The sequence below is a fragment of the Meles meles genome, chromosome Y (genome assembly GCF_922984935.1).
Source record: "Meles meles chromosome Y, mMelMel3.1 paternal haplotype, whole genome shotgun sequence".
Lineage (NCBI taxonomy): Eukaryota > Metazoa > Chordata > Mammalia > Carnivora > Mustelidae > Meles > Meles meles.
In genome coordinates this window covers 1,507,532-1,520,125 of record NC_060088.1, presented here as the reverse complement: position 1 = coordinate 1,520,125, position 12,594 = coordinate 1,507,532, and the positions used below count along the sequence as shown (strand labels likewise).

At 47.5% G+C, this 12,594-nt stretch overlaps 1 protein-coding gene across 1 annotated transcript in view; it reads left to right on the top strand.

Annotated features, from left to right (window-relative positions):
• Positions 1-12,594, top strand: part of LOC123935816 (arylsulfatase D-like) — a 20,915-nt gene extending 8,321 nt beyond the window's left edge. Inside the window, exons 4-10 of the mRNA XM_045996613.1 lie at positions 1,947-2,069; positions 4,207-4,630; positions 4,799-4,935; positions 6,167-6,301; positions 8,175-8,337; positions 9,595-9,716; positions 11,720-12,594. Of these exons, the coding sequence (XP_045852569.1) occupies positions 1,947-2,069; positions 4,207-4,630; positions 4,799-4,935; positions 6,167-6,301; positions 8,175-8,337; positions 9,595-9,716; positions 11,720-12,087 (1,472 nt within the window). The 3' untranslated portion in view covers positions 12,088-12,594. The remainder of the gene's footprint in view (positions 1-1,946; positions 2,070-4,206; positions 4,631-4,798; positions 4,936-6,166; positions 6,302-8,174; positions 8,338-9,594; positions 9,717-11,719) is intronic.

The window sequence follows — 12,594 nt, the reverse complement described above, 5'->3', positions numbered from 1 at the left end:
TGGGAGAGGGGGTTAATAAGCTGGTACATTCACATATTGGAATATTGACGTATGAGTTTGTCTGAGCTGCTGTAGGGAATACCACAGATGGACCAGCCTCAACACCACAGATTACTTTTTTGACCATCTTGGAGGCTCAGAGTCTGAGATCCAGAGTAGGGCTGGTTCCCCCCGAGGCTTCTCTCCTTGGCGTATGGACTCTGCCCTCTCTCCCTGTCCTCACGTGGTCGTCTGTCTATAACTCTTCTTCTTATAAAGACCCCAGTCCTATGGGGTCAGAGCCCACTCCAATGACTTCTTTTTTGCCTCTTTAAAAGACCCTATCTCTTTTAAAGATCTGATCTTCAAACACGGTCACATTCTGAGGTGCTGGGGCTCAGGTCTCTATGTGCAAAATGCTTGTAGCAGTCACTCTCCCCACCGAGTTGTGACAACCAAAAATGTCACTGGGCGTTTTCCAAGTGTTCCCTGGGGGGCAGAATTACCTTTGGTTGGGAACCACTGCCATAGATAGATAAAGGAAAGAAGATACAGAGATAGAAGATAGAGATAGATAGATGGATAGATAGATAATAGGTACATAACAGATTGATAGATGGATGGATCGGTGCATAGATGGATAGATGGGTGGGTGAGTGGATGGGTCAATGGATATATGGATGAATGGGTAGAGTTAGATGATAGATAGATAATAGATTGATAGATGATAGATTAGTAGATTGATAGATGGATGAATAGAGTTAGATGATAAATAGATAATAGATTGATAGATATAGATTAGTAGATTGATAGATGGATGGATCGGTGCATAGATGGATAGATTAGTGGGTGAGTGGATGGGTGGATGGATATATGGATGGATGGATAGAGTTAGATGATAGATAATAGACTGATAGATGATAGATTAATAGATAGATGGATGGATAGGTGCATAGACGACTAGATGGGCGAGTGAGTGGATGGGTGGATAGATATATGGATAGATGGATTGAGTTAGATGATAGATAATTGATAGATGATAGATTAGTAGATTGATAGATGGATAGATAGGTGCATAGATGGATAGATTGGTGGGTGAGTGGATGGGTGGATGGATATATGGATGGATGGATGGATCGAGTTAGATGATAGATAATAGACTGATAGATGATAGATTAATAGATAGATGGATGGATAGGTGCATAGACGACTAGATGGGCGAGTGAGTGGATGGGTGGATAGATATATGGATAGATGGATTGAGTTAGATGATAGATAATTGATAGATGATAGATTAGTAGATTGATAGATGGATAGATAGGTGCATAGATGGATAGATTGGTGGGTGAGTGGATGGGTGGATGGATATATGGATGGATGGATGGATCGAGTTAGATGATAGATAGATAATAGATTGATAGATGATAGATTAATAGATGGATGGATGGATAGGTGCATAGATGACTAGATGGGTGGGTGAGTGGATGGGTTGATGGATATGTGGATGGATGGGTAGAGTTAGATGATAGATGATAGAGATAGATGATGGATAGATAGATAGATAGATAGATAGATAGATAGATAGATATAGGGATGGATGGATAGGTAAGTAGGTAAGCAGTTGATGATTGATAGATAATTAGATAGATGATACTTGAATAGATGGGTGAAGAGATGGATGGATGGATGGATAGAGAGATGATAGAGAGAAACAGACAGACTCTCTCATGCCAAGGCAGAGTTTCTCAACCTCAGCACTGCTGACATTTGGGCTGGATGATTCTCCATGGTGGGGGCAGCCTGGGGACTGTTGGGTGTTTCCCCCAGCTGATGCCAGTAGCACCCGTCCTGCAGTTGTGAAACCCAGACCAATCCCAGACAGGGTGAAGGGCCAGCTTCCTCCCCAGGCAAGAACCCTTGTTGTCGTCAAGGGAGAGTGAGTGCTTGCTCTCTGCTCTGCTCCGCAGGCATGGAAGCCGATGATGGGTACCGCGCCCTCCAGTGGAACGCGGGATCGGGCGGACTCCCCGCGAACGAAACCACGTTTGCAAGAATCCTACAGCAGCAAGGTTATGCAACCGGCCTTATAGGTACTCATACCATTCAGGGGGCAGGAAGATCAGCCTATTTCCCTACAAGGGGAAAAAGTTACATGTCAGAACCAAAACTGGGTGCTGACCCCATATGACCACTCTTGGATCAGTCACACCATTGGAACTTCTGTCATTGATAAGCCATTTGAATTCAACCTCTTGGGGGATTTGCCTCTTTCTTTTCCATTCCCAGGCTTTGTATTAGGGGCTGGTCTCCTAGACACCCGCTGCCTGGCACCCACCCCCAAACCCCAGCCTCCAGAAGGAAAGCAGGCATTCAGCAAAACCATGTCTTGCAAATATTTTACAACCAGAGCCACACTTATTATTTAGGGAATGATGTAAATCCTCTGGAGAGATGATTCTCGCACATGATGAGTCAGGGGCCAACCTCGTAAGACCCCCTTTCTGAGAACAGCACTGTGACACCTGCTTGGTGGCTTCCTTACAGATGGGCACTCACCTGTCATGGACCAGATGCTTGGGAACACTTTCAGTCCTTGCTCAGCCCATGTGTTTAGAAGTAGTGTCCTGTCTTAACAGGAATCTCCAAGGCCAGATGACGGGGGTGTCTTCCCCAACCCCTTGGTCAAGGGAAGATTCAATCAGGTCTGTGTGCATTCGATTCCTCACTGGTTCTTCCACACTCAGAGTCACTGTTGAGTTCAGAGGGGACTGTGACACCCCCATGTTGTCAAGGTGGTGACTGGGTTGGACACGGGGTAGTCACCCCTTCTGCCCCCCCTTTTAAAATCTCCTGGCTACTTTAGAAATAGAGATTATGTAGGCTTACTTCCCACAGTTCTGGAGGCTGAGACGTCCAAGATCCAGACTCCATGTCTGGTGAGGACCTTGCCCTGCTTCAGAGACAACCATCTTCTCTTCGTGTCCTCACATGTGAGAAGAAGGCATGAATCTCTTTGGGGGCACTAATACCATTCATGGGGGCTCCATGATCTCCCCTCTAAGGTCCCACCTCCAAATACCATCACCCTGATGGTCAGGTCTTAACATAGGAATTTTAGGGAGACACAGATACTCAGCATATCACATATCCCATTTTCAAGGGCATTTCAAGGACTTTGTACACATCTGCTCTATCACCTGTATTTCTCTTTTCAATCCTGAGAAGTAGAGCAGAGCTGCTTACCCACCCAAATTGACTGGAACTTTCCATTACCAACTCTCCACCATTGGGTCAACGACCCAGTGTCCTTGAGCCCACCATGTATCTTGTACTCTGTGGGTGGAGATGTGTTTAAAACTAGACAAGTGGATTCATTTTGTGTTTGCTGGACTTGTAGACCTGTGTATTGGTTCCTTCTGTGAATCTTTATTCTTCTGGTGCACACACCCCATCTGAACTTAGACAAGGCCGTTCTTCACGTTCCAAATGGTAGACCGTGGACAAGATGGAGACCATCCTGTATACTTTCCTTCTCCACCTGTTTCACCCCATCCCGACATTGACACGTCCTTAAATGTCAGCAGGGATAGAAAGGAAAGTCTCCGGGCTTGGGACTAGAACCAATCCCAAAGGTTCTGAAGACCCTTTATGAGTCATGGGAGGGAAGAGGAGGACGGGGACCCCGTTTAACTTCTGTACTTGGAAATTATGGTGACTAGTACATTGGACCCTCTCCTGTCCTATTTTGTGTCCTATTTTGTAGCTAAATTTAAGTTGGCTGAGCATCTGGAGAGAACCCATTTCTTGTATATCCTCCTAGAATCTGATATATGTGCTTTCTCATGTTCCATCTCAATGATATTATAAAATTACTGCCTTTGGGGAAAAAAATGTCTTAGAAGCATTTCTTGCTTACTTGGTTACTTCTACTCTGTTATAAGATTATTCTAGAACCAACTCCTTTTATCAAGGGGCTGTCTTTTAAGTAAGAAATATCCATAAATGATATTTTCTGAGTTATTTAATAGCAGAATAGTCTAGGGTGCAAATTTATAATTCCTAACAGTTCAGAAAGTCTTGAACCTTTAATCTCATGACCTCCATATGTTTGTTCAGTATTTGCAAAGGGCAGGGTAACTATATAATCTGAATTATTGAGAAGATGACTGGGGTCAAACAGAACACCTCCATGAGTGTTCTTGTCTAATTTCTTGCTCTTATCTTCAGGAAAATGGCACCAGGGTGTCAACTGTGAATCCCGCAACGATCACTGCCACCATCCACTGAACCATGGATTTGACTATTTTTACGGCATGCCTTTCACGCTTGTGAATGACTGTCAGCCGGGCAGGCCCCCAGAAGTGGACGCCATGACTAGATCCAGACTATGGCACTACACCCAGATGGCGGCTCTGGGGGTCCTGACCGTTGCGGTTGGCAAGACTTGTGGGTTCATCTCTGTGTCCTGGAAGGGAGTCCTGGGGGCAGCCAGCCTCGTCTTCCTCTTCCTCGTCTCCTGGTACGCCAGCTTTGGGTTTGTGCGTCGTTGGAACTGTATCCTGATGAGAAACCATGAGGTCATAGAGCAGCCCATGGTTTTGGAAAGAACGGCGGGTCACATGCTACGCGAGGCCGTTTCCTATATTGAAAGGTAATCCCATTTTTAAAGAGGAGATGAGTTCTCATAGTACCCGAGTCTGTATCATCTTTGAATTTCTTAAATGAGCCCCGACAGGGTGATGGGTTTTAAGGACTCAAATGGCTCAGATAGTGTTGAAACAGGTGCCATCGTGTCTGAAGCATGTTTCTCTTCTTTCAGGAATAAGCACAGGCCATTCCTCCTCTTTGTGTCTTTGCTGCATGTTCACATTCCCCTGGTGACCACAAAACGGTTTCTTGGGAAAAGCCAGCATGGTTTATATGGCGACAATGTGGAGGAGATGGATTGGCTTGTAGGTAAGTCAAGGCACAGCCATGCGTCATTCAGTCTTGGCCTCACCGCTCAACTTTGGTAACAGATGGGCCACCTCAGCATGAACCAAGCTGCAGTAAAGAAGAAGAGAAAAGGCAAAGAATTGGGAGAAAGTTCCCCATATCACTCACGCGCTCCTTCGGCCTACTTCTGCACAAAATCATCCTTTTACAAAGCCCATTATTTAAAGCCATCATGAGGAGCACCTGGGTGCCTCAGTCAGTTAAGTGATACCTTCGATTCAGGTCATGGTCCCCAGGTCCTGGGATCAAGCCCCACATCGGGGCTCCCTGATCAGCGGGGAGTCTGCTTCTCCCTCTCTGTCTACTTCTCCGCCATCTTCATGCTCTCTCTTTCTCAAATAAATACATGAAATCTTTAAAAAAATAAATAAATAAAGCCATCATGAGATATTACAGAATGTGAAGCAAGAACGCTCTTTCAGGGCAACAGACCAGCATTACTTTTGGATGAGATTGTACATTCTGTTTGTTTTTACTTTGATGTGTAGTTGATACAGTGTTACCTTCCCTTCAAGTGTATATAGATTCTTAAAAGAATGCAGACATCTAAATCCTTGCAGGGTGCGAGGGCTTATCCTGGGAGAAACATAGTACTACGGTGCACCAAGTAAAGAGGCAGACAACCCCAAAACGGGAGCGTGGATTACATCGTGCTCTAGAAATATGCATTTCCAGTGCTGCACAATCCCCATGTGGTGTAAAATTTTTACTTTCAGGTCTGTAGATGTGCACTTGGTCTCCATGGATAAAGTGAGTGCTTGGCTGGTAGACGGCGCTGCTCTCCGGAGCCTTGGCCCCCATGTGCCGACACACGCAGATGAATGCTCACAGCTCTGGGTTCTTCCTATCTCAAGGGGATTCTCCCATCAGACTCTTTCTTGCCACACGCCAGCCCCATGCGGTCATTATGGACACATATGCCAACAATGCCCATTCTGGACACTCAATTGCTGCCATATTGGCTTTAGCCATTTATTTTGTTTTCTGTATTAGTGATACCTTTGTAAACAAGATTCTGAATCCTGTGGAATCAGGAAAATCAGAAAGGGTTCACACTGTGTGACCACGTTCATAATGACAGTGACTACACCGTCCCCTTATGGGACTTTCTAGCAAGAACGGGCAAATTTGGGTTGAATTTGCGGGTGGTGATTCATTGGCTCTGTCCTGAATTGTTCTGTTTCTCTTAAAGGGGAGATCCTTAAAGCACTTGAAGTCAACGGTTTGAAAAACACAACGTTCACGTATTTTGCCTCTGATCACGGAGGACATTTGGAGGCAAGAGACCGACACGGCCAGCTAGGGGGATGGAATGGGATATTCCGAGGTGAGACCACTGGATATTGGGGGTTAAGAGGCAGATGCGGGACCCACCAAATGATTCTCAGCGATATACCCTGGAGACCCAGCAGAAGGGAGAAAGAGTGTGCGCTTTCAAAGGGGGATTCTTGAACAGCTGCTCTCCACCAAATCCTATCTGAGTGCCAAGAGAGAGAAAAAAGGACACATGCCCTTCCCTTAAAGGGCTTATATTTTAGTAGGAGAGGGAGATCTACAAATAAATAATCAAGATAAAATTAAAAGAAATGCCATCCTAAACCAAACATCGCACTGTAACTATAACCTTAGTTACATATGTCTCTGTGTTCCACTCTATCTTGTGAGATTTAGGGCGTGGTACCTTTATGTTGCCGTCTTTTTAAAAGTCTGATACAGTCGTTTTCTGCATGATTCATGGATTCCACGTTTATGACGTCATCTACTTGCTAAAATGTATCTGCAACCCCAAAATCAATATTTGCAATGCCTTTGTACTTGTTTGAACAGCAGTAAGAGTATCAGTCACCCGCCATGCACGTTGTCAACCACGGTTGGGTGCGGTAACCCTGTGCCTACATTCCTTCTCTCAGACATAGACGTGGGTCCTTTTCATGGTCTCTTTCATGGCCACGTTTCTGTGGTTTTGTTTGCTTTTTGTTGGTGACTTTGCTCCTTGAAAGGGCCCGTGGCCGTAGTGCTGAAGGGCTATCCCTTGTTCCCAAGGGCAAGATGCTTGCCATGTGTCTTATGGAGAAAGTAAGTGTGTTAGACACGAGTTCTAGCGCTCTTGGCCACGAATCTCGTGAGAATGAATCACGATTTCTAACCAATAAGGACTCTTTAAACCAACACACACAGAAATGTACTGATTGGCTGATGGAAATACAGGGACCAGAGTCTTCCTGGAACCGGGCCGTGTGTTACACACACCTGAGAGTCATGGTTCAGTATGTGCGGTGACTTTGTAGAACATCGCTCCAGGGAACAATGAGAGTTCACGGTGTATGTTCCTACGACTTGTAACTTATGACTCCAGTCCTCCATACACGTCCCCGAGCTATTCAGTAGCTTCTCAAGGTTCCCGGTGGTATGTTCTACAAACAGCCTACCCCTTGATTTCCTAATGTGGGACCCAGAACGGAGTAGCCGCCAAGCCACCCAGCCACGCCCGACTCCCAGCATACAGAACGGAGACCTAGCACACGAGAGCGAGGTTTCTCCTTTGCCGTAACTTGTTACGCAGCAGTACAAAGGGAAGGCAGGTGCATGACAGTTTTTGAACCGCATCAAAGAACCCATTTATTTAGCAAGATTCTGAACACATCCCTGCCTGTTTACTCCTCACCTTCTGTAACATAGGATTGCTTTATCGGTACTTCTTTGCAATTCCTGAAGACCCGAACCGGGCCCCAAGCTATTGCTAGGGGTCCCAGAAATGAAGAAGAACCAGGAAAGGGGGTAAAGGAACAGGTGGATGGTACAGCGAGCAGGTGGGAGAGGAGGAGAAGAAGGGGCTCCCAGACCCAATTCCTGGTCCTTCCAAAAGGAAGAAGGATAGAGGAAGACGGGAGCCACCAGCCGTGCGTGGTGTGAAATTTCAGCCCCCGTTATAATTCTGAAGTCATGCGTTGCACACCCTGTGTGTTCCCGTGGTCACAAAGACCTGCCAGATCTGAAAAGAAGAGCATATAGACTCCACCTGCCCATAGGGCAGTGACCAGGTTCTGGAGTTATTGCTGCAAACGTTTTTGGGAAATGCAGGCTGCCACTGTGAGTGTTTATGTGTGGTAACCAGGCACATACAGAGACAGACAGGTGTGCCCAGGTGTGCATGTGGATGGGACCATCTCCTGCAGAATTCTAACGATGCTTCCTTACAGGTGGCAAAGGGATGGGGGGCTGGGAAGGCGGGATCCGCGTCCCAGGGATCTTCCGCTGGCCTGGGGTGCTGCCGGCTGGCCAAGTGATCCACGAGCCCACCAGCCTGATGGATATTTTCCCCACCGTGGTCCAGCTGGGGGGCGGCCGTGTGCCCCAGGACAGGTACACATATCATGAGACCCCTTCCCTTCCCAGTTGCTGAAAGTTGTCCTTTTATGATTTCACACATAGGGGAGAAATTCTACCATGATGTGGGAACATTTAGAAAGTTCTCACATCCTCAAAGGGAGGGGACAGCCTACTGCAAAATAATCATCCTCAGTAAAACATGATTAAATAAAATATGGGGTCCGTCTACTTCTTTTCCGTTCGGGTAAGATTTGATAACTCAGCACAACAATGGCGGGATGAAAGCCTTAGAAGTTCATCCATTGAAACACCTTTCCCTATGATTTCCTGAGTTACACTCTTACCCATGCATTGTTGAGGCTATCACAGCATGTTTTAAAAATGACTTATCACTTCGATATTAGCACAGGACCAAAGACTGTACCTAATCCAAGGCAAAACAAAGCAGTCAGTATTTTGATAATAGTCTGATATTCCTCCATTTAAGGGGACAAATAAATAGTCCTGTATAAGAGAGACAAAACCAACAGCGTATGTGCGAGTGTCTGTGTGTTTATAAAATAAGGCATTGAAGGCATTGGCTCCTGAAACTGTGGAGGCTAAGAAATTGAAATCCTTATGGCAGGCCAGCAGGCTGCAAACTCAGGCAGAATTCCCCTGTTACACTCTTGAGGCAGAATTTTGTCTTCTCTGGGAAACTCAGTCTTTGCTCTTGACAGCCGTCAACTGATTCTGCGAGGCCCACCTTCCTTGTGAAGGGTGCGCTGCTTTGCTCAGAGTCCACTCACCGTGGATGTTAACCATGTCTAAAAAATGCCTTCACAGCAATCCTCAGCCTGGTGTTTCACCACATCCCTGAGCACCGTGATCCAGACAAGTAGACCCAGGATACGGAACCATCCTAATTAGGGTATAATTGAAATAAAAGTGTTTTACAACTGTAAGGAAAAGTACAACATTTGTACATTAAGTTCAGATCGAGGACTTTTTAAAATATGGTCCTGCGGCCATGACGGGCAAGGCTGGAATGGTGTCTGTATGTCTGTGTGCACACTGTGTATGCCATTCTGTATAACAGATGACCTCACAATTTAGTGACTTTTTCTTTAGAAACAGCGACGTGCCTCTTGCTCAGCAACTTGTTGAGCTCTGGACAGAGTTGGGGAAACAACTCATCTCTGTTCCTCTTGTCCTTAGAAGGCCCTTACGAGCTAGGAGTTTCACTTTCAGGTGCCGGGCAGGCTAAGCGGTTTTGGTCTGACTCCTCCTTCTGTCTCTTCACTGAATCAGGGTGATCGATGGCCGTAGCCTGGTGGCCTTGCTTCAAGGGACTGCTGAGCACTCAGCACACGAGTTCCTCTTTCATTACTGTGGGAAGTACCTCCACGCAGCACGTTGGCACGAGAAGGACAGTGAGTACATGCCTTTCCCCGGTGCAAGGGAAAGGGCCCCCCCCCCCCCCACCAGGGAACAGAACCTAGAGTGGGATGGCTGCATAGATGGATGGATGGATGGATGGAAGGAAGGGAGGGAAAGAGAGTGGATGGATGGATGGATGGATGGATGGATAAATGGATGGACAGATGGGTGGATGGATGGATGGACAGATGAATGGACAATGGATGGGTAGACAGACAGGCAGATGGACAGACGGATGGATGGATGAAAGGAAGGGAAAGAGGGTGGGTGGATGGATAAATGGATGGAGGGAAGGATGGAGGGAGGGTAAAAGGGAGGAAAGGAAGGAGAGAAAAGGGTGGATGGGTGGGTGGATGAATGGAGATATGGATGGATGCATTGATGAATGGATGGACAGATGAATGGATGGATGGATGGATGGAAGGATGGGAGGAAGGAAAGAAGGAAGGAAAAGAGTGGATGGATGGATGGACAGATGAATGGACAATGGATGGGTAGACAGACGGATGGAGGGATGGATGGAGGGAAGGAAGGGAAAGAGTGGATGGATGGATGCTTGGATAAATGGATGGAGGGAAGGACAGAGGGATGGTAAGAGGAAGGGAGGGAAGGAGAGAAAAGGGTGGATGGACGGGCGGATGAATGGAGATGTGGATGGATGCATTGATGGATGGATGGACAGATGGATGGATAGACAGATGGACAGATGGAAGGATGGGAGGAAGGAAAGAAGGAAGGAAAAGAGAGTGGACGGATGGATGGACAGATGAATGGACAATGGATGGCTAGATAGACGGACAGATGGATGGAAGGATGGATGGAAGGAAGGAAGGAAAAGAGAGTGGATGGATGGATGCATGGATAAATGGATGGAGGGAAGGATAGAGGGATGGTAAGAGGAAGGGAGGGAAGGAGAGAAAAGGGTGGATGGACCGGCAGATGAATGGAGAATGGATGGATGCATTGATGGATGGATGGATAGATGAATGGATAGACAGATGGACAGATGGATGGATGAACAGATGACAGATCAAGGATGGATGGATGGATGATAGAATAGAGTGATTGAGTGTTGACAGAGAGGTAGCTAGGTAGATAATGGATGATAGAGATGGAAGATAAAGACAGATGTAGATGAATGGGTGGACAGAAACAGCGATTTTCAAGAACTGTGTCATGTGTGGCTGTGGGGACGGTCACGTCTGGCATCTTCAGGGCCAGCCCACAGTCCTGTGGAGTCCGAAGGCTAGAAACTCAGGCAGAACTCATGTGTTGTGCTCGGCAAGCAGAATTCCTTCCTCTTTAGGGGACCTCGTCAGCTTTCTGTTACATCTTCAAGTGATTGGATGAGGCCCACCCATGGTATGGAGGGCAGTCTACTAATGTAAATGTTCATCTCACTGCGGGGGAAAAAAAAAACCTGCCATGGTGACATGCAGATGAGTCTTTGCCCATCTGGCACCGTAGTCTGGCTGTGATTAGGAATGAAATGCAGCATCACAGAGCAAATCTGTTTCTGAGAAGCTGAGAAGAATCCATATCACATGGAAAATGGTGGCTGGTGCTGGGCACACGTCCAGGGGAAGGGAACCTTAGGGCTGCACCCCATGTCCCCCTCTGACTGGCTTTATTATCTGCCCTGTACCCAAATGCACCCCCTGGGAACACAGCGAGGTCTTTGCCAATCACCGTGTTGATGGGTCCTCTTTGCCTCCATTACCCAAACTACTACAGGGATGCAGAACAATTACAAAATAGCGGGAAGGGTAAGAATGAAGAAAGCACAGTCCATGTGGGCGTCATCCCTGCAGGCAGCCTGCCTGAGCACTTTGGGACGAGTCCCTTTGCCTCTGTGTGCCTGGAGCACACCATATAGACACACTTGGCAAGAACCACCTGGTTTCCTCCTCTCCTCTCTCTGTATTTGTATGGGTTGTTGGTGATTTCCCCAGGGCCGGTACTTAGGTCAGGTGTTCACTGCTCTTTCCGTCTTTAGGCGGAAGACTCTGGAAGGTCCACTACATGACGCCACGGTTCCACCCCAAGGGGACGGGGGCCTGCTACGGCCGAGGCGTGTGCCCCTGCTCCGGGGACGGCGTGACCCAGCACAGCCCACCTCTGCTCTTTGACCTCTCCAGGGACCCTTCCGAGGCGCGGCCCCTGGCCCCCGATTCCGAACCCCGGTACCACGCAGTGGTCTCACGGGTGGGCGAGGCAGTGGAGAAGCACAGGAGAACCCTGAGTCCTGTGCCTCCCCAGTTTTCACTGAGCAACATCATCTGGAAACCGTGGCTGCAGCCGTGCTGTGGAACCTTCCCCCTGTGCGCGTGCGGGCAGGACGGAGAGATCCCCAGTGAGACGTGACCTCACACTGGGCAGGATGCCCGTCGTCAGGGAGATGGGGCGAAACACGTTGACAGGGACGCGGAGAAAGGGGAACCCTGTTGCACTGTCATAGCACTCCGGAAAACAGTAGGCAGGCTCCCCCAAAAATGAAAAACAGTTAAGCTAGGACCCAGGGATTCCACTCCTGGGTGTTTTCCCACAGCAAATGAACACAAGATCTCAAAGATACCTCCACGCCATGTCCATGGCAGCATTCGTCTGAGCGGCCAAGACATGGAAACAGCCCAGGCGCCCATCGATGGACGGAGGGAGAAAGAACCGGTGGCCCATCCACGCAAGGCAACACGACTCTGCCACAAGAAGCAAAGAAATCCTGTCCTTTGTGAAGACCCGGACGGACCTGGAGGATGTTATGCCAAGTGCGATCAGCCAGACACAGATAGGAAAATTCCACATGATCTCACCAATTCGTGGAATCTTAACAATAAAAAAAAAATTGAAACTGGTACAAGGAGAGTTTGGAAG